The following is a 20747-nucleotide window of genomic DNA, read 5'->3' on the forward strand; positions in this document are numbered from 1 at the left end:
TCTCACACTAGGATACCCAAATTTGTTGAGTTTCTAGGACCCTGAATCTACTTGTTGCAGTAATAAGTAACCAAGGCTTTTCCCATCTGTCTGGTTAAGAACCCTGCCCAAATCAAAGCAGCTAAATCATTTGCAGTCCGTCTCTTGGTTCATTAAAAAATTCCTGCATGTGTGAGTCGCTGAAGCACATCTTGTGGTTCCTTCTTTTTTTGAAAACAAAGGAATGGTGGGACTAAGGCAATTTTACCTCAGGAAATTCAAATTCAAATTTTATTTGTCACGTACACAGTCATACACAGTACGATATGTAGTGAAATGCTTGGACAACTGCTCATGACCTAAAGAAAACAAAAAAGGAAAAGGCTATGAATAAGATAGGAAATAAATATGAAAAATTAAAAAGGGTAAATTTAACTAGGAAGGAATAAAATATAAATTAATGTTAAAAATGAAATAACTGTACAACACAAATTAGAATGAAGGGTAAATTTAACTGGGAAAGAATAAGATAAAATATATAAATTAAAGTTGAAAATAAAATAACTGTACAACAAAATACACAGTATAGAACTATATAAGTATGTATGAAGAAATATAAATAAATATATACACAATAACAGCAGCATATACACAATGACAGCAGCGTGATTTAAGTGATGAAGTGGAAACAAAGTCCAGAATGTCCAGTGTGTGTAAGAACTGTATGTGTGGGTCAGTACTGTGTGGTGGTGTGATTGAGAGACCGTATCGCCTGCGGGAAGAAGCTCTTCCTCAGTCTCTCTGTGTTGGTCTTCAGGGAGCGGAATCGCTTTCCTGACCTCAACAGAGAGAACAGTCTGTTGTTGGGATGGCTGAGGTCCTTCACCATCTTCCTGGCCTTGGTCCAGCACCGCCTGCTGTAGATTGAGTGCAGGTCAGGGAGCTCGGAGCGGATGGTGCGCTCAGCTGATCGCACAACCCTCTGTAGAGCTCGTCTGTCCTGCATGGTGCTGTTCCCGAACCAGGTTAAGATGTTTCCCGTCAGGATGCTCTCTATGGTGCACGAGTAAAAGTTCCTGAGCACCTTGGAGGGCAGTTGGAAGTCTCTCAAGCGTCTGAGGTGGTAGAGACGCTGACGGGCCTTTTTCACCATGGAGTTGATGTGACAGGACCATGACAGGTCCTGCGTGATGTGAACTCCGAGGTATTTGAAGCTGTCCACTCTCTCCACTGGGCACTCGTTGATGACGGGGGTCTGGTAGTTCCTCTCCTGCTTAGTGCTGAAGTCCACTATCAGCTCCTTTGTCTTACTGATGTTTAGAAGGAGGTTGTTCCTCTGGCACCAGTTCTCCAGATTCCTAATCTCCTTCAGGTAGGCCGTCTCGTTGTTATCAGAGATCAGGCCCACCACGACGGTGTCGTCAGCAAACTTGATGATGGTGGTGGAGCTGGTAGTGGCCACGCAGTCATATGTGTACAGAGAGTACAGCAGGGGGCTCAGAACACACCCCTGGGGGGCTCCAGTGCTGAGAGTGGTGGAGGCTGAGACATGTCCGCCCATCCTTACTGCCTGTGGTCTGCCAGTTAGGAAGTTGGAGATCCACTGACACATAGATGAGCTGAGTCCCAGATGCTCCAGCTTGGTGGTGAGTGTGGAGGGAATTATGGTGTTAAATGCAGAGCTGTAGTCTATGAAGAGCATTTTAACATAATTCCCCCTTCTAGTGTCCAAGTGAGTGAGTGATGTGTGGAGGAGATGAGAGATGGCATCGTCTGTGGAACGATTTGGACGGTAAGCGAACTGTAGTGGGTCCAGTGTGTCTGGTAGTGAAGAAATGATGAAGTCTCTGACCAGGCGTTCAAAGCACTTCATCACTACTGAGGTGAGGGCTACAGGGCGATAGTCATTGAGAGAAGCAGGGTGGGGTTTCTTCGGGACAGGAACAATGATGGACTCTTTGAAGCATGTGGGGATCACCGACTGAGATAAAGAGATGTTGAATATCTCAGTGAACACAGGAGCTAGCTGGTATGCGCAGTCTCTTAGGATACGACCTGGGATGCCGTCTGGTCCTGCTGCTGATGGCCAGTCACTGTGTGCCCATAGTTCAGCGAAACTCACCGGAGGAATCCTGCCTGACAACGGCAAATTGTTATGGAAAATTTAACAATTACCTGCAAAACACCCAGTGAGCTTGATTTGAAGTGGGTTTAATAAACACATTGCAATATGGAGAGAGCATCCCAGTGAAACACCAGGACCATCTCTGAATTGTGGCCACCGCCCTTACATCATATATACAGAGACACAGACAAAGAACATTCACAAACTCTTACATGTTGGCCCCTCTCACGTGGAGCAATACCTCCTCCCTCAGAGAGAATTATGACCTTGTTTTCTGCTTTGGCGTCACCTAAGGATTTACATCCCTGATAGGCAGGACTCCCACTATCTGTTTAACGGCCTCACTGTGTTTACGTTCCACATGCATGTAAACTATGGACAGGAGTGCTCTTACTATAGTAAAGTGAGAAAGTGATTGTCATGTTTCGGCTGTGTGGCAGGCAGGAGAGGACCCAAACGCAAACTCACGGGGACAGAACTTGAACTCAAAAGCACAGCTTTAATTGCTGGAAAAATAGAACACAGGCAATACAAAACTAAACTGGGAAAGCTAATCATAAAGTATACCAGGAAACACGGAGAGCATCACACACAGCATGAGGGAATTTACGACACTGACAAAGAGAAACACAGGGCTTAAATACACAGAGGGATAACGAGGGAATGAGACACAGTAGGAGAGCACAGCTGGGAGTAATCAGGCTGGACGAGACGAGCAAAGCAGGACACATTCACATAAGACACGGACCATCAAAGTAAAACAGGAAGTATCATACAGAGACGCAAGCTTGGCACAGTGGAGAAAGCAACTAAGAAACAGAGACATAAACCATAAGGCAGAGGACTCTAAGAACCGAGGGACAGAGGGGAACTCAAACATGCCGACACAGACTTACACAGAACAGAGGGGACACAGAGAAACATGAAGGGCAAGGGATCGAAACTAGAAACCATAGAATAACTCACACAAGTACAATATTACAAACATCACAAGGAACTAAAAATGCTGGGTCAAGGGACCCAGGACCGTGACAGTACCCCCCCCCCCCCCCCCTTAAGGGCTGGCACCAGACAGAGCCTTCAGTAGAAACAGGAACGGGTGCAGGCACCTGCCGGACACTAGCCACTCCCACCCGAGGAGTAGGTACGGGTGCGGAGACGGGCTGTATCCTGGCTGACCTCACCCTGGGGACCGGCATGGGTGCAGGGGTGGACTGGTTCACAGCCCCCCTCACCCCGGAAGCCGGGACAGGCACCGGCAACGGCCGGGCAACTGCCCTTCCCACCCGAGGAGCTGGTACGGGTGCAGAAATGGACAGAGCCTCAGCCGGCCTGGAAACCAGTGCAGGGACCAACTGGGCCTCAGCCTCCCCCAGGGTACGGGTGCAGAGGTAAGCTGGGCCCGAGCTGCCCCGGGAGGAGGAACATGAGCAGGAAAAGGAGCAGGCTCAGAAAAAACAGTCTCAGAATCGGCAGGCTCAGGGTCAACATGTATTGGGTCGACAAAAATAGACCTAGCAAAAATGAATCCGCCATCCTTCCCACCACGTCTCACAATCTTAGTATTAACAGGCTTCGAAGTCCTTGGGTTAACAGTTCTAGAGTGAGCTGACTCGGGGATGACTGAACCAGACCTGACAAAACCTGAACAGACGGGATCTGAACTGAGTGTGTTAGACCTGGTAGAAGTGTTCACAGTTTTTCCTTTAACTGCATGTGCAGACTTAGGTGAGCGGGTATTGTCTGTAATCTCTCCCTGCTCAGAGGGAGCAAAGCAAAATAACTGTTCCCAGTCCATGTCATCATCCATAAGGGAAGTTCCCCACGGATCAGAGGTGAGCTTATTACTGTTAATGTCAGACGGGACGTGAGAATAAGAGTCATTGTCACTCACCACCGTGAGTTGCTCAGCAATCTCCAGTTTATGGCGGCGGGTGCGCCGCTTCCTTTGAACCGAGGAAGCTGGCGGAGCGAGCGACTGAGCCTCTGGTGCACAGAACAGTGACACCGAGGCTGGAGTGTGAGCGCCTGAAGCCACACGGAGGACTCCCACCTGAAGCGGGCGAGGCTTGGATGCAGGCAACGCAACAGGCGGGGACTTTCGGCAGCTCTTGGGACCTCCGAGAGCTAGCCGAGTCCCGTGGAAAATGCGCTCGTAGTCGGGGGCACGCCACGGCTTCCAACGGAGCTCTTCCTCCAGTTGGGCGAAGGCTGCCTCCCGACGCTCATAGAGCTCGCGGTCTGCTGAGTCCATTGTACGGTCAGGTCGTCCTGTCACAGTCTGGCTAGGGCAGACTGTAAGTGTTGCAAAAGAGGACTCAAACGCAGACCAAAAACGTGGCGTGGATTAACAAAAACAAGCCGTTTATTGAGGCTAGCAACGAGGGTACAAACAAGAGGGCATAGGTGAACACTAAACACTAACCTAAACTGGGTGAACTAAAACTAAACATGAAAAACCTTAAGCATAGTGAACTGACAGAGATACCTGGAGATGAGACATGGATGAGCAGACGACATGACAAAGAATGACTGAAAGCACACGGACTAAATAGACACAGGAGGATAATGAGGAAAGTGGCAACACATGGGGAAACAGCTGACACATGAACATAACGACGTCACAGTGGAAGAGTAAAACTGAACATGATGAACCCAGAAACACCAGACCTCTTCACAATAAAACAGGAAACATAATGAGAGGCACACATGACAACATAAGACAACAGACATGAAACACACGAAGGGCAAGGGAGACTTCACAGGGGTTGAAAACACAAGGGGGAGCTAATAAGCAAACGAACATAGGAAACCTAATAAGCTTAAACATACGCTATAAACATCAAAAGAACTAGAACTCAAAACACTGGGTCATAAGACCCGGGATCGTGACACACGGACCATCAAAGTAAAACAGGAAGTATCATACAGAGACGCAAGCTTGGCACAGTGGAGAAAGCAACTGTCATGATTCGGCTGTGTGGCAGGCAGGAGAAGGACCCAAACGCAAACTCACGGAGACGAAACGTAAACTCAAAAACACAGCTTTAATGCTGGCATAAAGTGAAACACAAAAAACAGTACTGAACTTAAACTGGGGAGACTAAAGCACGGGGAAAAATCACACAGCTATGAGGGAGACTACGACACTGACAAAGAGAAACACAGGGCTTAAATACACAGAGGGATAACGAGGGAATGAGACACAGAAGGAGGGCACAGCTGGGAGAAATCAGGACTGGACGAGACAGAGACGCAAAACTAGAAACACTCACATGAGGCATGGACCTTCAAAGTAAAACAGGAAGTATCACACAGAGACACGAACTAGACACAGTGGAGACAGCAACTAAGAAACAGAGACAAACCATAAGGCAGAGGTCTAAGAACCAAAATACACAGAGGGAAATACTCAGCTTTGAACACAAGAGACTAGACTAGAGGGAGTAACAAAAGACCAACCATGAGAACATAATGCACAATGCAGGGTGACAGAAAACAAGAAACTCAAACATGCAAAGACACACCATAAACAGAACAGAGGGGGCACAGAGAGACATGAAGGGCAGGGGAGACTTAACATGGGTTGAAACACAAGGGGGAACTAATAAGCAAATCAACATAGGAGGCCTAATGAGCTAAACATACTATAAACATCAAAATGAACTAAAACTCAAAACACTGGGTCCTAAGACCCAGGATCGTGACAGCAACTAAGAAACAGAGACATAAACCATAAGGCAGAGGACTCTAAGAACCGAGGGACAGAGGGGAACTCAAACATGCCGACACAGACTACACAGAACAGAGGGAGGGGACACAGAGAAACATGAAGGGCAAGGGATCGAAACTAGAAACCATAGAATAACTCACACAAGTACAATATTACAAACATCACAAGGAACTAAAAACGCTGGGTCAGGGGACCCAGGACCGTGACAGTGATATTACTATAAATAATGTGATATGATTAAATATGTGATTAATACATGAGAAAAGAAATCTGCCACAACACTATTCAGATGTGAAATTAAGCAGGTTCTTTGAAACTAGCAAATTGTACAGGATATTGCAAAGAAAGGCGTCTGGACTTCTTTAAGTTACTTGAAGACGTTTCACCTCTCATCCGTCTTCAAGTAACTTAAAGAAGTCCAGATGCCTTTCTTTGCAAGCTCCTTTGACTACGATGACCTGGATGACTGAGAACCTTCACAGACATACAGGATATTGTACAGTGTCTGTGTGAGTTGTTAATAGAGGCCATGATCAGGTGGCCTGTGGGTGACATCAAGTTTGTGGCTGAGGCAGCAGGCTCTGTGTGCATATCAGTGACAGGGCGTAGCTGCATGTGTGTGATGATTTAATAAACTTTGCAGCACTTTGTTGTCAGTCCTAGTGCAGCTTGTGAACCATACCAGGATGTACTGAGAGAGGACTCTCAACAGAACATCTATAAAACGACAGCAGACAGCCAGCAGCTACAGCTAACGCACATGAGCCAAATGTTGTGCCTTTGTACTCCTGGTTCCACGTACAGAGACATTCTTACACATTTGTACTTATGTGAGCTCCAAGGTTCTCTGAAGCCTTAATAGTGTACTTGTGTCAGAGATTGTGTCTCAGTAGCAGCAGTTTTTGTTTGTTTTTTCTTTTTGTTTTTCCAGACGAGGTATTCTGGACTCTTTGCTCTGTCTAAATGCTGGAGGTCAATATTTTGTGGATATCACCTTTTATAAACAGCCCAGATCTGATAGTTCACACATCCTAATTGACTCGGTAAGGAGGTCTTCATCTATTCAGATAAAGTGATTGACATATTCCCTGAAATCCTCCTACTAACAGTAACTGTCCAATCATAGCTGAGGAGATAAATAAATTTGGGAAGATTGCATGGTTTCAATTTTCAATTTTTCTCTTCAAAATTAAATGATGGGATGTGTCTACATGAGGTGATTTCTACATGTTTAATCATGCCCCCCTTTTTTCAGATTAGTCTTTTTAATAGAATTGGGTCAGTCCAAAATTTCTGCTCCCAGAGCGACCTCGACACTTTTCACCAGTTTCACTGTACTGGATTGGCTGTCAAGCCTGGCCCTCAGGAGTCGCTACCTGAAGTCTGCGAGGGACTCATCGTGAGCCTTTCAGCACAAATCCACAATGGAGCTGTCCGTAAGTAGTTGGACTGAGATGATCCAGGACTGAGACAATGGAAAAGATGAGTGTTTCATATGTTTATATCTGCGTTTTACCTGTGGTCAGTTTGCAGGTGTAATGTTATTGGCTCTACTGGACCATCCTGCAGTAAACTGGGTGGGTTTTGTGACTGTAAGGCCAATGTGATTGGTCGTTGCTGCGATGCCTGTGCCCCAATGACGTTTGGCTTTGGACCTGAAGGCTGCAAACGTAAGAAACCCAAACCAGAGGGGAAACACTGCCTTTCGTTTTCTCTCTGAGCGTCTGACAGTTGATTCACAATGAATTCTCACCTTTTTGTAGGATGTAATTGTGACCCCCATGGCTCTGTGTCAGAGCTGTGCGATCAGGTCAGTGGTCAGTGTGCATGCCGTTCAGAGATTACGGGTCAGCGCTGCAAACGCTGTCAGATGGGATTCTGGGGATTCCCTTCATGTCGATCGTGTGAATGTAATGGGCTATCAGAGGTGTGTGATGGATTTACCGGAGACTGTCTGAACTGCAGGGAGCACACTACTGGACCCAGCTGTGAAAGGTTAGTCACTGACAAACAATGGACTGTGAGGTCAGGTCCTTAATCATTAATATGCAAAATTATCATGATCAATGGCCATGAGTACCATTCACAGAGAGTTCGGGAATGGCTGCAATCACAGCATTGTAAGATGGTGACAGATGTACCCTTAGGCCCTCTCCTCGACTCAGAGATGTAGTACATACTATACTCCATAATGATGAAGAACAGAGAGAATTAGACAAAGGGCTGGGTTTTCAGTTTTCAGCTATGCAGCTTTTATCTGCAAGTAGATGCAATTTCAAAAAAGGAACCTTTGTTTGCTGTAACTCAGCTGGGTTTTTTTCAGCTGAAAATTTCCCTCTGAAAATGTCTTTGCTACGTCTCTGAGTAAATTTATATAAATTAGATTTACTCAGGAAATAAGTGTGCCAGTACTTACTGCTGAGGGTCGGTACCTGTTCAGGTAATCATGATAAACCTATTTTGATGCAGGTGTGTTGAGGGTTACTATGGTGACCCAATCTCCAGACAGGCCTGTCAGCCATGTTTGTGTCCAGATGTTCTGAGCAGTGGACGATTCTTCGCCACTTCCTGTCAGCATGACCCACAGTCCCTCAGGCTCATCTGTAAGTGCCAGGAGGGGCACACAGGTAAGAGCCAGTATGTTTGCATTACTTACTTTTACCTTCTTTACATAAAAGAGGCAACCAGACAGACAGACAGCAGCGATGCTAAGAGTCAGTGTTTATCAGCAGATTTTTGGAAAGACACATAAAATATATCACTCTCCATTTCCCTTTTAGGTGTAAGCTGTGACAGCTGCAGCCCTGGTTTCTATGGTGATCTGACATTGCCAGGTGCAGTCTGTAAAGAGTGTCCCTGCAACAACAACATCGACCCTGATGATCCCAACTCATGTAACAGCACAACAGGAGAGTGTCTACACTGCCTTCACAACACAATTGGCCTGCACTGCCAACACTGCAAACCTGGCTACCATGGCAACGCCTTAACCCAGGACTGCAAAGGTGACAACAAAACATAGAAACTTCATCTATCATCCTTTCATCCGCTTACATGTATGCAAAACCTCATCGGGGCACCAAGTATTCCTGTGTCCTCTAATGTGTCCCTTTTTTGGTGGAACCCACAGTCTTCACCCAGCTGGACACCCAACCCACTAAACCTCCACTGAGAGGCAACTTAAACATGTCTTGATCAGGTGCCTGAGCTACCTTAACTTTCAGTGTAAAGGAGCGCTGGTTCTTGAGTGTCTGTAAGGCTGAGTGAATTGAAAACTTTAAATTCAATCTTGACTAGGGATTCGAATTGATAAGAATTTAGCAGTTTCAGTTCTATTATTGATATCACTTATCAATTCAATTCCTTCCCTTATCAGTTCTCACTGGCTCCACTTTGAGAGTCACCACCATCAATAATCAGCATATCAAAGAAATTACACTCATGCACATTCACTGCATGCTGCGGGTCACATGTTTGTGCATGTTGGAGGTGCTTCCCTCTGTTGTGATCAGTGTTGGTGTCGTCACTCAACAAAGTAATTATTACACATATTACACAGAGCAATTTTCTTCAAAGTATTGCAGTATGTTACTTAATTACACCCAGAAGAAAGACATTCGTTGGTCTACTTGTTACGTTACTTTCATGTTACTCTGTAAAAATATCTGAAATGCACTGCTTCATAATCACCATTTAATAATATGAACCTGAGGCCACAGCCCCACACACTAAAACAGATCTCTACCCTAATAGAATAGAGTAGAATCCTTTTTTTTTCTATACACATGTACAATCTCCTACTCAGTGCAGACATTTGGGAAAATAAAAGCCCAGTTCTGCACCACTATAAACATACAAATGGTATTAAAAAAAAATATATACTATTGGAAAAATAATATGTTGGATCTAAGTTTCTCTGGTCCCCTCCCCAATCAGACCAGGAGTGACATGTTTAGCCGCATGTTCTCCTTAAATTGCTGGCTGTCTGAGTGGTGTCCCAGAAACGATGTGGGCTTCATAGATAATTGGCAAACCTTCTGGAGGAAACCTGGTCTTGTTAGGAGAGACGGCATCCATCCCACTTTAGATGGAGCAGCTCTCATTTCTAGAATTATGGACAAATTTATTAAACCCCCCAAAATATGACTATCCAGAGTTGGGACCAGGAAGCAGAGTTGCAGTCTTACACGCCTCTCTGCAGCTTCTCTCCTCCTGCTACCCCCCCAAAAACCCATCTCCATAGAGACTGTGTCAGCTCCCAAACAGACAAAAAACAAACTAAAAACCAGCAACAAACAACTTAAACATAAACAATCACAAAGAAAGAACAATACAGTATCCACATCTGAACCAAAGAGTAAAACAGTGAAATGTGGATTATTAAATATTAGGTCTCTCTCCTCCAAGTCTCTGTTAGTACATGACTTAATAATTGATCAACAAATCGATTTACTCTGCCTTACAGAAACCTGGTTGCAGCAGGATGATTATGTTAGTTTAAATGAATCAACACCCCCGAGTCATTCTAACTACCAGAAATCTCGAAGCACAGGCCGAGGGGGAGGTGTGGCAGCAATTTTTCACACCAGCCTATTAATTAATGAAAGACCAAGACAGACTTTTAATTCATTTGAAAGCCTGATGCTTATCCTTGTCCACATCAGATGTAAAAAGGCCAGTCTTGTTCGTTATCATCTATCGTCTACCTGATTTCTCAGACTTTTTATCTGATTTAGTGCTCAGCTCAGATAAAATAATTAATCAAATCAAAATTAAATCACTTTTATTGTCACATCACATGTACTGGTACAGCTCTCTGAAGAGCTTTGCAGTTGTAAGCGGTGCTGTTGCCGTACCAGGTGGTGATGCATCCAGTGAGGATGCTCTCAATGGCACAGCAGTAGATGGTCCTGAGGATGCGGGGGCTCGTGCCGAATCTTTTCAGTCTCCTGAGAAAGAAGAGACGCTGCTGGACCTTCTTCACTGTTTTGTACTGACCATGTGAGATCCTCTGCCAGGTGTACACCTTGGAAGCGGAAGCTGCTCACTCTCGCCACAGTTGATGGTGGTGGGGGTGTGTGCTTCTCTGCACCTCTGGAAGTCCACTATCAACTCCTTTGTCTTTGCGACGTTGAGGGTGAAATGGTTGTCTCGACACCAGTGGGTCAGGGCACTGGTTAGCGCACCTTTGGTGATAAGACCCACCACTGTAGTGTCATCCGCAAACTTCACAATGATGCTGGAGTTGCTAGTGGCCGTGCAGTCATAGATGTAGAGTGAGTACAGGAGAGGGCTCAGTACACACCCCTGTGGAGCACCTGAGTTCATTATGATGGGGGATGAGGTGAAGCTGCCAATCTGACCACTTGGCGTCTCAGACAGGAAGTGAAGGATACAGCAGCAGAGGGAGCTGTTCAATCCTAGATCCTGCTGTTTCCTGTCCAGCTTCGAGGGAACGATGGTATTGAATGCTGAGCTGTAATCTACAAACAGCATTCTCACATACGTGTCTCTCTTCTCCAGGTGTGACAGGGCAGTATGTAGTGTGAGGGCTATGGCATCATCAATGGACCTGTTGTGGCAGTATCTGAATTGTAGAGGGTCCAGTCAGTTGGATAGTGCAGAGCAGATGAAGTCCCTGAACAGCCTCTCGAAACATTTGCTCATGATGATGATGCAACTGGTGTCTTGGTGCAAAATCAACAATCTTGTTCTCAGTACTTCAAAAACCAAAGAACTTATAATTGACTTTAGAAAGAAAAAGACAGAGTTTTCACCCCTAACTATAAAGGGAGACTGTGTGGAGACGGTGACGGACTTTCGTTTTTTGGGAGTCCACATGGAGGAGAACTTGTCCTGGAGTATAAATACCTCTGAGCTACTGAAGAAGGTCCAAAACAGAACTGTACTTCCTGAGAATTCTCAGGAAGAATAATATCACACAGAAACTGATGGTGTCCTTCTATAGCACTACCATTGAGAGTGTAACCCTGACTCGACCCAAAAGATAACTGGTTGCCCTCTCCCTATGGTGAAGGATTTACATTTCAATTCAATTCAGTGATGTGGGTCAGGGCTACCGGTTGCCAGTTGTTCAGTGATGAGATGGTGGAGGATTTGGGCACAGAATGATGGTGGCCATTTTGAAGCAGGCTGGGACTACAGACAGAGTCCAAACAGGCACAGTTTTGGTGAGCGGCCACGTGGCCAACAGCTGAGCCAAAACAGTTCTGCTGGGCGGCTGTGTGGCCAGCAGCTGAGGCGAATGAGCAGGTCCGGAGGCCGACCACGTGGAAGGCATTGGTGGCAGCTGAGCAGGTCCGGAGGCCGGCCACGTGGAAGGCATTGGTGGCAGCTGAGCAGGTCCGGAGGCCGGCCACGCGGAAGGCAGTAGTGGCAGCTGAGTAGGTCCGGAGGCCGGCCACGTGGAAGGCAGTGGTGGCAGCTGAGCAGGTCTGGAGGCCGGCCACATGGAAGGCAGTGGTGGCAGCTGAGCAGGTCTGGAGGCCGGCCACGTGGAAGGCAGTAGTGGCAGCTGAGCAGGTCTGGAGGCCGGCCACATGGAAGGCAGTGGTGGCAGCTGAGCAGGTCTGGAGGCCGGCCACATGGAAGGCAGTGGTGGCAGCTGAGCAGGTCTGGAGGCCGGCCACGTGGAAGGCAGTGGTGGCAGCTGAGCAGGTCTGGAGGCCGGCCACGTGGAAGGCAGTGGCGGCAGCTGAGTAGGTCAGGAGGCCGGACACGTGGAAGGCAGTAGTGGCAGCTGAGCAGGTCCGGAGGCCGGCCACATGGAAGGCAGTGGCGGCAGTTGAGCAGGTCCAGAGGCCGGCCACACCGGTGACAAGGTCCAGTCAGCGGCCTGGAAGGTGGTCGCTGATGCCAAATCCAACGTGTATGAGGAGGCTGCGGCGGAGCAGCAGCTGCAGACGACACCGTGGGAGCCGGCGGAGGAGCAGTTGCAGGCAATAGCGTGGGAGCCTCTGGCTGGAGGCAGGCAGGGCCAGCGGGTGCAGAAACCTGGGCTAGTAAATCTGGTGCTTGAGCCGGAAACAGATCAGCTAGCCTGACCAGGGATAGTGCTAGTGCGTGAAAGGCTGGATCAGGAGGTGGATGAAGTGGTAGACTGACAGGTGGAGAGGCTAGCTCTTCCGAGCCTCTAGGGAGGTCAGACTGGGTTCTAGCTGCCCTCAGCCTGGGCGCTGGGACAGGCACGGGAGGTGGTTGGACATCAGTCACACCCACCCGAGGAACATGAACAGGTGCAGGAGCGGACTGGGTCACAGCTGCCCTCAGCCTGGGCCCTGGCACAGGTGTGGGTGTTGGCTAACTGATAGAGGTGGAAATAATGACAGGGTGAGTGATACTGGCAGGTTTAGGTGCATGAATATTTTTAAGAGTGGCCTGGGCTGATGAAACCGGAACAGGCTGACAGGTAGGTGAAGAAGCCGGCTTAGATAAAACAGTCTTAGAATAAGCAGACCTAGGGTTTGCGTACCCAGGAATCGTGACAACAGATTTATCCAATATTATTCTGGCCCTTCTGCCACCACTATTCACAGTCTTTAACTGAACAGTCTTTGGGGGTGTTGAAGTGCTGTTATTGTCTTAAATAAATACCAGCTCAGAGGGAGCAGAGCAGAAAACAACTTCCCAATCCACATCCTCATCCAGGAGGGAAACTCACCATGAATCAGAGATAAGTCTATTATTTGTTTTAAGTGAGGAAACGGATGACGAGTGTGGAAAACAGTCACTGGAACTCACCACCGGGAGTTCCTCAAAATAGTCCATTTTATGGTGGCGTTTGCGCCGCTTTCTCCGGGAAGAGGAAGCGGGCAGGGTAAACAGCTGAGCCTCTGGCACGGGAGCCTCCATTGAGCGGAGGTGGGAGACGGAGCCGCTGTGCCGTGGCGAGGCGGAGAGTCTGGTGAGTGAAGCAGCCGACTTGCCCGTCGGCTGCCTCCCTCGAGGAGCAGAGCAGTGAGGGAGTGAGCAGCTGAAGCTTGGCCAGTGACACCCACTCTCCGCGGTGAATGCTTCGATGCAGGAGAGGCAGCAGGCGGAAGAACACGGCGTCCCCGAGGCCTGCCCAGAGCCAGACGAGTCCCTGCAAAGACGTGCTCTCTCTCCACGAAGAGCCGCTGTTTTCCCCTAATCTCCTCCGTCCAGTGAAGGAGCGCTGCCTCCTGCCGCTCGAAAAGTTCAGAGTCCGCTGGGTCCACAAGGCGGGGTCGTGTCATTCTGTCAGTGGTTGCAGTGTGGGTGAAGAAAGGAGGACCCAAACGCTGGACTCACAGGTAGGTGAGAACATCTTATACATACGTACAGTTTACAAGACACTGCAGAGGGTCGTGAAAACTGCCCAGCGCATCGCCGGAGCACCACTTCCTGCCATAAAAGACATCTACAGGAAGCGGTGTCTGAAAAGGGCTAGGAAAATCATCAAAGACCCCAGTCACCCATCACATGGACTCTTCACCCTCCTGCCCTCTGGGAGGCGCCACAGGAGCCTCCGGACTAAGACCACCAGGTACCGGAACAGCTTCTTCCCCACAGCTGTCAGACTCCTGAACTCTGCCTCCTGACATCTGACCCACGTTAAACTCATGGACTGAACATACACACACCCACAATGGACAACTGTACCCTCAAACACAATAATAACATGGACTGAACCACCACTCACAACCACTAGCACTTTATATAGCCTCTGTAGAAACTATCTACACCCTCACTTATCTTAACTGCACTACTGTATAGCTCTGTGTAAATAATCATTCTGTACATTCAATAATCTTTAATCCTACAACTGTTTACAACTTGCATAGTTCCCATTTCTGTATAGCTGTATATCTCAGATTCTGTAAAGTTATTTATTTCATATTCTGTATAGTTTTTCATATTTATATCCTGTTCATATCCTGTACATAGCTTGTACTCACTACAGCCTGTACATACTTATAGTTATAGAATATTCACAACATACTTCATACCGTGTACATTATAACATACCATAATAGACCCATTTCTGTAATATACTTACATATCTATACTATTGCTAATATATATTGTAATATATCTATATCACTAACTACAACAAGTGAAGTCTTAATTTAGGTTTTTTGTTATTCCAAATAAATATATCAAAGATACTGTTTAACTTATCAAAGAATTCTTTTGGAAAAGGCAGAGGAAGTGACTGGAACAGATATAAACATTTTGGTAATATGTTCATTTTTATAATGTTTCTATGGCCATTCACTGATATGGCCATTGTCATTCATTTATTTAGAGATTCCTCCACTTCACTAATCAAGGGTCATAGTTTGTTGCTACAATGGTGTCAATGTCTGGGGTGATTTTAACTCCAAGATACACAAATCCTTTTTGCATTAATAAGCGAGGTTTGTATAATAGGATTTAGCCTTTCATCCTTGTTCAGAAATAGGATGGAGGATTTTGAATCATTATAGCCAGAAATAACTCCATTAGTTGCATTAATTTTGGTATACTAATGGAGAGCCTAGTCAAAAAAATCTATCAGGTCATCAGCATAAAGGGCCAATCTATGCTCTTGATCTCCTAACTGGAAAACAAATATGTCAGTTCTCATTCTAACATCATCGCCAGCTAAGAAAAATAGCATTGGAGATAACGGGCACCCCTGGCGTGTGGAACGCTCCAATGTGATAGGGTTAGAAACTTGTTATCTGTTAAAACATTAGCTTTGGGATTTGTATACAAACGTTTAACCCATTTGAGAAAAGTGTTTCCAAATCTATATTTTGGAAGAACATTAAATAAATATGACTCCTGTATTCTGTCAAAGGCCTGACGAGCATCAAGTGATAATAATGCTGTATCTTTAGCATCAAATTTCTCATGAATTATAATCAAAATCCTTCTTATGTTGTGAAACCCTTGACGTTTTAGTACAAAGCCATTTTGATCATCATGAACTAAATGTGCGATACAGGAGTCTAATCGTCTTGCTAAAACTTTACAAAGTATTTTAGTGTCAACCACCATTAGTCTAAATGATGAACTCTCTGCAGGGGCTTACCAGGTTTCAGTAGCAAAGTAATCATTACCTGTTCCAGAGTAGGTGGGAGAGTTTCATTTACGCTTCTTCATTTTTCTTGGAAATTTTTACAAAATTCGACCAGAAAGCCATCTGGCCCAGGTGCCTTACCACTGTTAATGCTTTGATAGCCTGTGATATCTCTTCAATAGACGTCCGTCTAACTCCTGCTTTGTGTTTTCCATTAGTGTCTGGAACTGATTTTGATCTAAGAATACGTCCTGTTCTTCTGAGGCATAAGCACATTCTGATTTATACAAATTTTCATACAATTCTCTAAAGCTGTCATTAATTTCCAATGGATCTACTGTTACATACCCTGAAGAGGTCTTTATACTATTAATTGCTCCTTCACTCTGCATTTTCTTAATTCTCCATGCCAAAAGTCTACCTGCTTTCTCTCCTTGGTCATAATAAGATTGCTTCAGCCACATTAGACTTTTTGCTGCAGGGATTATTGTATTGTTTTAGGGTCTACCTTACAATGTAAACGCCTTGAGGCGACTGTTGTTGTGAATTGGCGCTATATAAATAAAATTGAATTGAATTGAAATATGGAGACCAGCACAAAGAGACTTCAAAGCAGTCGTCATGGTGATCCCACTGTAGAAGCATGAACAGGTAGAGGCTGCAGCCTGATTGCAGCAAGTTTTTTACTTGTTGTTCAGGCTCTGGCTGCTGGGCTGAGGTCTGCATTTACTCAGCTTTAGCATCACTCTGGTTTCTTGGCTAGCTTAGCATTAGCATGCCATCTGTGAAGGTGCTTGCAAAGAGCTGAAGTTGTGTTAGCAGAATAATGCAGCTGTTTCTGTTCTGGAGCAGTCTCCACTTTACCATAAAATATCCATATTCATGCTGTAGGCTGTGCCACTATTTTCCTTCTCCTGCACACAAACTGAAATTAGCTGATTGTCCAAGTGCAAGCAGAACCGATAAGTGTGATCGATAGGCAAAGCATTTTTCCCCTTTTTCTTAAGGACATGACTTCATGATATCAGGTACTGTTTATCTGCTGTAGATATCGTTTTAGGCCTCACACTTCTTCTTTAGGCCTTCACTTTTCCATTGTCCTCAGTTTTTTTTTTTTACAAAGGCACGCTGCTCACAATGCCAAAATGTGCAAACTTTTCAGCTAACAGGTCTGCGAGAATAAACTTGCTGGTGCAAAAGTACTATTTCATGCTGTCAAAATGTGTTGTTTTTTTCAATTAAAGCTGTGAAAATGCTAAGGAATGTGTTATGTATTTTTATGACAGGCTGCTAGTAGCAAAGTATCTAAAGATCCTGTTTAAAACCTGATTCTTACTATAACCATTTTAAAGTTAAACTGCAGTTTTGAAAGAGGGATGAATGCTTCCATCATCAATAATCTTCTTGCATAAATTTTCTTCTTTATTGCTCCATCTATACTGTATACCCTGTATTTCTTTTCTATATTTCACAATGGTCTGACAAACACTAAAATAAAAGTATTTTCCAGAATGCTCCTGTGATCGACGGGGGACTCAGGAGACTCGGTGTCCTCTGGGGAGACCCTGTTTCTGTGATCCCAGGACAGGACAGTGTCCCTGTAGGACAGGTGTGATAGGTAAACTCTGTGATGAATGTGAGGACAGATACTGGAATCTGAACATAGCCTCGGGATGTCAGCCCTGCAGCTGTGACCTCATCAAATCTATCTCCAACATCTGTGACAAGGCAAGAGCTCCACAGCCACAGACAGTGTCGGCGTGTGACCACAGGGTTCAGTTTTCATTTATCATTTAGGGTGTGAGACTGTCACTCTGCTACTCCTCTCACCTCAGAAAAACAGCCTTGTGTGTTTGTGTGTCCATTTCAAGGTTGTTTTTATTTCAAATAAAAAACAAAATTATAAATAATCACCTGCAGTAGATGCTGATGGTTAAACTTTGAATGAATGTGCTGTGACATATTCAGGTAACTGGACATTGTCCATGCCATCCTGAGTTTGGAGGAAGGCACTGTGATGAATGCAGAGAAAATCATTTTAGGAATCCAGACCTGCAGTGTATCTGTGAGTAATATTTCAATGTTTCCTTTAAGTGGACAATTCTTCTTTTCTTTTCTGACATATGTCTCCAGTGGTGTTTATTCATATAAATCGTTCCAAAGTTTCAAATATTGAGGGCAGTGAACCAAAAACCAAAAAAAGGGTGCAGACTGTTCTGAAGACTCATTTTATCACACTTTTTATACTCTTTGATCTGCTTGATGTCGCAGGATGGGGATATTCTTATATGGTCACTGAAAGAGCTGCACTCAAAGCACAACATCCACATCTACCACTTCTGTCTTATTTGGAAACTTTGCACTGTTCCAGGAAGAACGCAGGTCAAAGACAGGGTGTGGAAGAGAACCAGACATTAATATTAACTAATAATTAAATGCAGACAGGTGTGTAAATACATTGGTGCATCCTGAGAATCCCCCAGCAGCCTAGACAACTGATCCAACCCTATCTATATGCTTTAGAACAAAGGAAAGTTTGAAGCCTAATCTTAAAAGTAGAGATAGTGTCTGTCTCCTGAATCCAAACTGGAAGCTGGTTCCACAGAAGAGGGGCCTGAAAACTGAAGGCTCCGCCTCCCATTCTACTTTTAAGGCATAGACACACTGATTTATTGAGTTTACAGTTTATTGGGGGAAAGTGTATTCTAAGTAGCAGCAGCGCAGGTCCACTTTAACCTTTTCTAAATCCCCCTTGTTTTCATGCGAAGATACCATGTTTTATCTTGTTTTCAGCTTGTGACTGCAATCTGGAGGGAACCAAACAACCATCATGTGACCCTGAGACTGGCAAGTGCATCTGTCGGGCGGGTGTAAGCGGTATATTCTGTGATGAGTGCACGCCCGGCTTCAATACATTATTCCCAGCCTGTGAACCGTGCCATCCCTGCAACGCACTCTGGACTCAAATTGTCACTGATGTCCAGCGAGCTGCCCAGAAAATGAGGACCCTTATCCCTCATAACAATGTACAGCCCACAGATAACCAGCACCTGCAGGAGATGATTAACATGCACTCTATGCTGGACAGCCTGGCCAACCTGAGAGTAATCTCCCCACCAAGCGTGGAGAAACTGGAGAAAATGTCTTTGAAGGTTAGGTAAGGCATGAGAGGATGAACTTAAAAGGAACTCCACTAATGCTAAATGTAAAAATATACAGTATACTGGAAAACTCTTGAGTCATCCCTCATTTCTTTATATTTTTCTTCCAAGGAGCCAGACTTTCCCGTAATTTTGTAAAGTGTTTTTGAGCATAGTTTCTGAAGGTCTTTCAAAGTTTTTCTTTGGACATAGGCTGCTTTTTTACTCATTTTCAGTCCAGTTCTTGTAACTTACCAGATTCAGAGGAAGGAAATTTGATATGTATCTGAAGTGCCAGGCCTAAAAAATTTGAACATTTCAGATGAACAGTGTCTAAAACATCATGTCCTTAAGAAATGCCAAAAAATTTATTAAACTAAAATCTGACGGACTGACAAATTTAAAGGAGGTGGTCAGAATTAAGATCTTTGATAAAACTGATGAATGCAGAAAAGTACCATCAGCTTTGATCCACCATACAAAACCATGTAATACCAAAACACATAACAGAATACTGTTAGACATGGAGTTGCTTCCCCATAGCCTGCACATCAACAATATTTAACTCTTGTGTGGCCCTTTAAAAATGCACCCCTTCCGAGCCCTGGGGACCATAAATGGTCCCGCCCCAAAAGTGCAATAAAAAGATTATATATTCATATTTTTTTCCACTTTAAATTGGTCAGTCTTTTAAAACTACTTCTCCCTGAAATATTCATATAAAGTTTTAATTATATTTTCGTTGTTTTAACCCTTTAAATCCCAGTTTTATTACATGAGCGCCGTTTTTTAGCCCCAAAAAACAAAAAACTAAATATTTTCCAAAAAAAACATTTGAAGTAATATTTCTTTGTTATTATAATTAGGCCTTTAGATGGACTAAAGATTGGCACGAACAGTCATTTCGATCGCCTTTTTTTTTTTTTTCAGGACCAGAAAATGGTCTCCAGGCGGCAAATGCTCCTCCTCTAGGCCGAAATAAGTGCATGTTGCCGGGGTAAGTCGCGACGATCACCGGGGCACGATCACCGGGGACTGCTTTTTCCAGCCCACACGTCCGATACCACGTGACAACAAATACGTCATTTCCTGTTGACTAAAAAAAAAAAAGCACCCTCTAACGGTCCTAGGGACCGAAAAATGGTCCCGCCCGATCAGCGGGCGAAGCCGCTGCTGCACGCCGGAAATGAGGCTTCGTTTCCCGCAGGTCTATCCAAGCAGCCCGCTGTTTTCCAGCAGGGATCAAATGTGGAGCAAGGGCGCCACCCGGTGGACAAATAAAAAAATTACAACTCTAAGGCTCATAGACCAAAACGAGACGGAGACATGAGTAATCACCAAGACATTAACGGTAATAATTCTGCAGTGAAAAATAGCGTTTATAATGGAAGTCAATGGGGACCAAAAATGGTCCCCAGGGCTCTAAGAGGATGTGTATTGTTAGCTTAGCCACTGAAGCTAATTTAAGGAAGTCAGACTTGAATTTTGAAATGAAATTATGCCAAACTTTTTTTTAGAGAATTTGGCTATATTCCATTCAACACAGTGCAAATGGCTTGTAACTGAAAACCTAAAGGGACCATTTATGGTCCCAGGGCCACACAGGGTTAAGCAGTGTGGGATCATCATCCAAAGAAGCACTTTGGATGTCCTTCAAGAAGCGTGGAGAACTCTTTCTGTGGACTAAAACAAATTACAGAAAGCTACCTCAGAGAGCTCAAT

At 45.1% G+C, this 20747-nt stretch overlaps 1 protein-coding gene across 7 annotated transcripts in view; it reads left to right on the forward strand.

Annotated features, from left to right (window-relative positions):
- lamb4 (laminin, beta 4) overlaps positions 1-20747 on the forward strand; it is a 70851-nt gene that overhangs the window by 35880 nt on the left and 14224 nt on the right. For all 7 annotated transcript variants that reach the window (XM_082541921.1, XM_082541923.1, XM_082541922.1 and 4 more), the window contains 9 exons: positions 6769-6880; positions 7093-7273; positions 7364-7507; positions 7601-7832; positions 8307-8464; positions 8618-8842; positions 17396-17613; positions 17854-17950; positions 18679-19042. In XM_082541921.1, coding sequence (XP_082398047.1) covers positions 6769-6880; positions 7093-7273; positions 7364-7507; positions 7601-7832; positions 8307-8464; positions 8618-8842; positions 17396-17613; positions 17854-17950; positions 18679-19042 — 1731 coding nt within the window. The remainder of the gene's footprint in view (positions 1-6768; positions 6881-7092; positions 7274-7363; positions 7508-7600; positions 7833-8306; positions 8465-8617; positions 8843-17395; positions 17614-17853; positions 17951-18678; positions 19043-20747) is intronic.

The sequence above is a fragment of the Aulonocara stuartgranti genome, assembly GCF_965226115.1.
Source record: "Aulonocara stuartgranti genome assembly, chromosome: 7".
Classification (NCBI taxonomy): Eukaryota; Metazoa; Chordata; class Actinopteri; order Cichliformes; family Cichlidae; genus Aulonocara; species Aulonocara stuartgranti.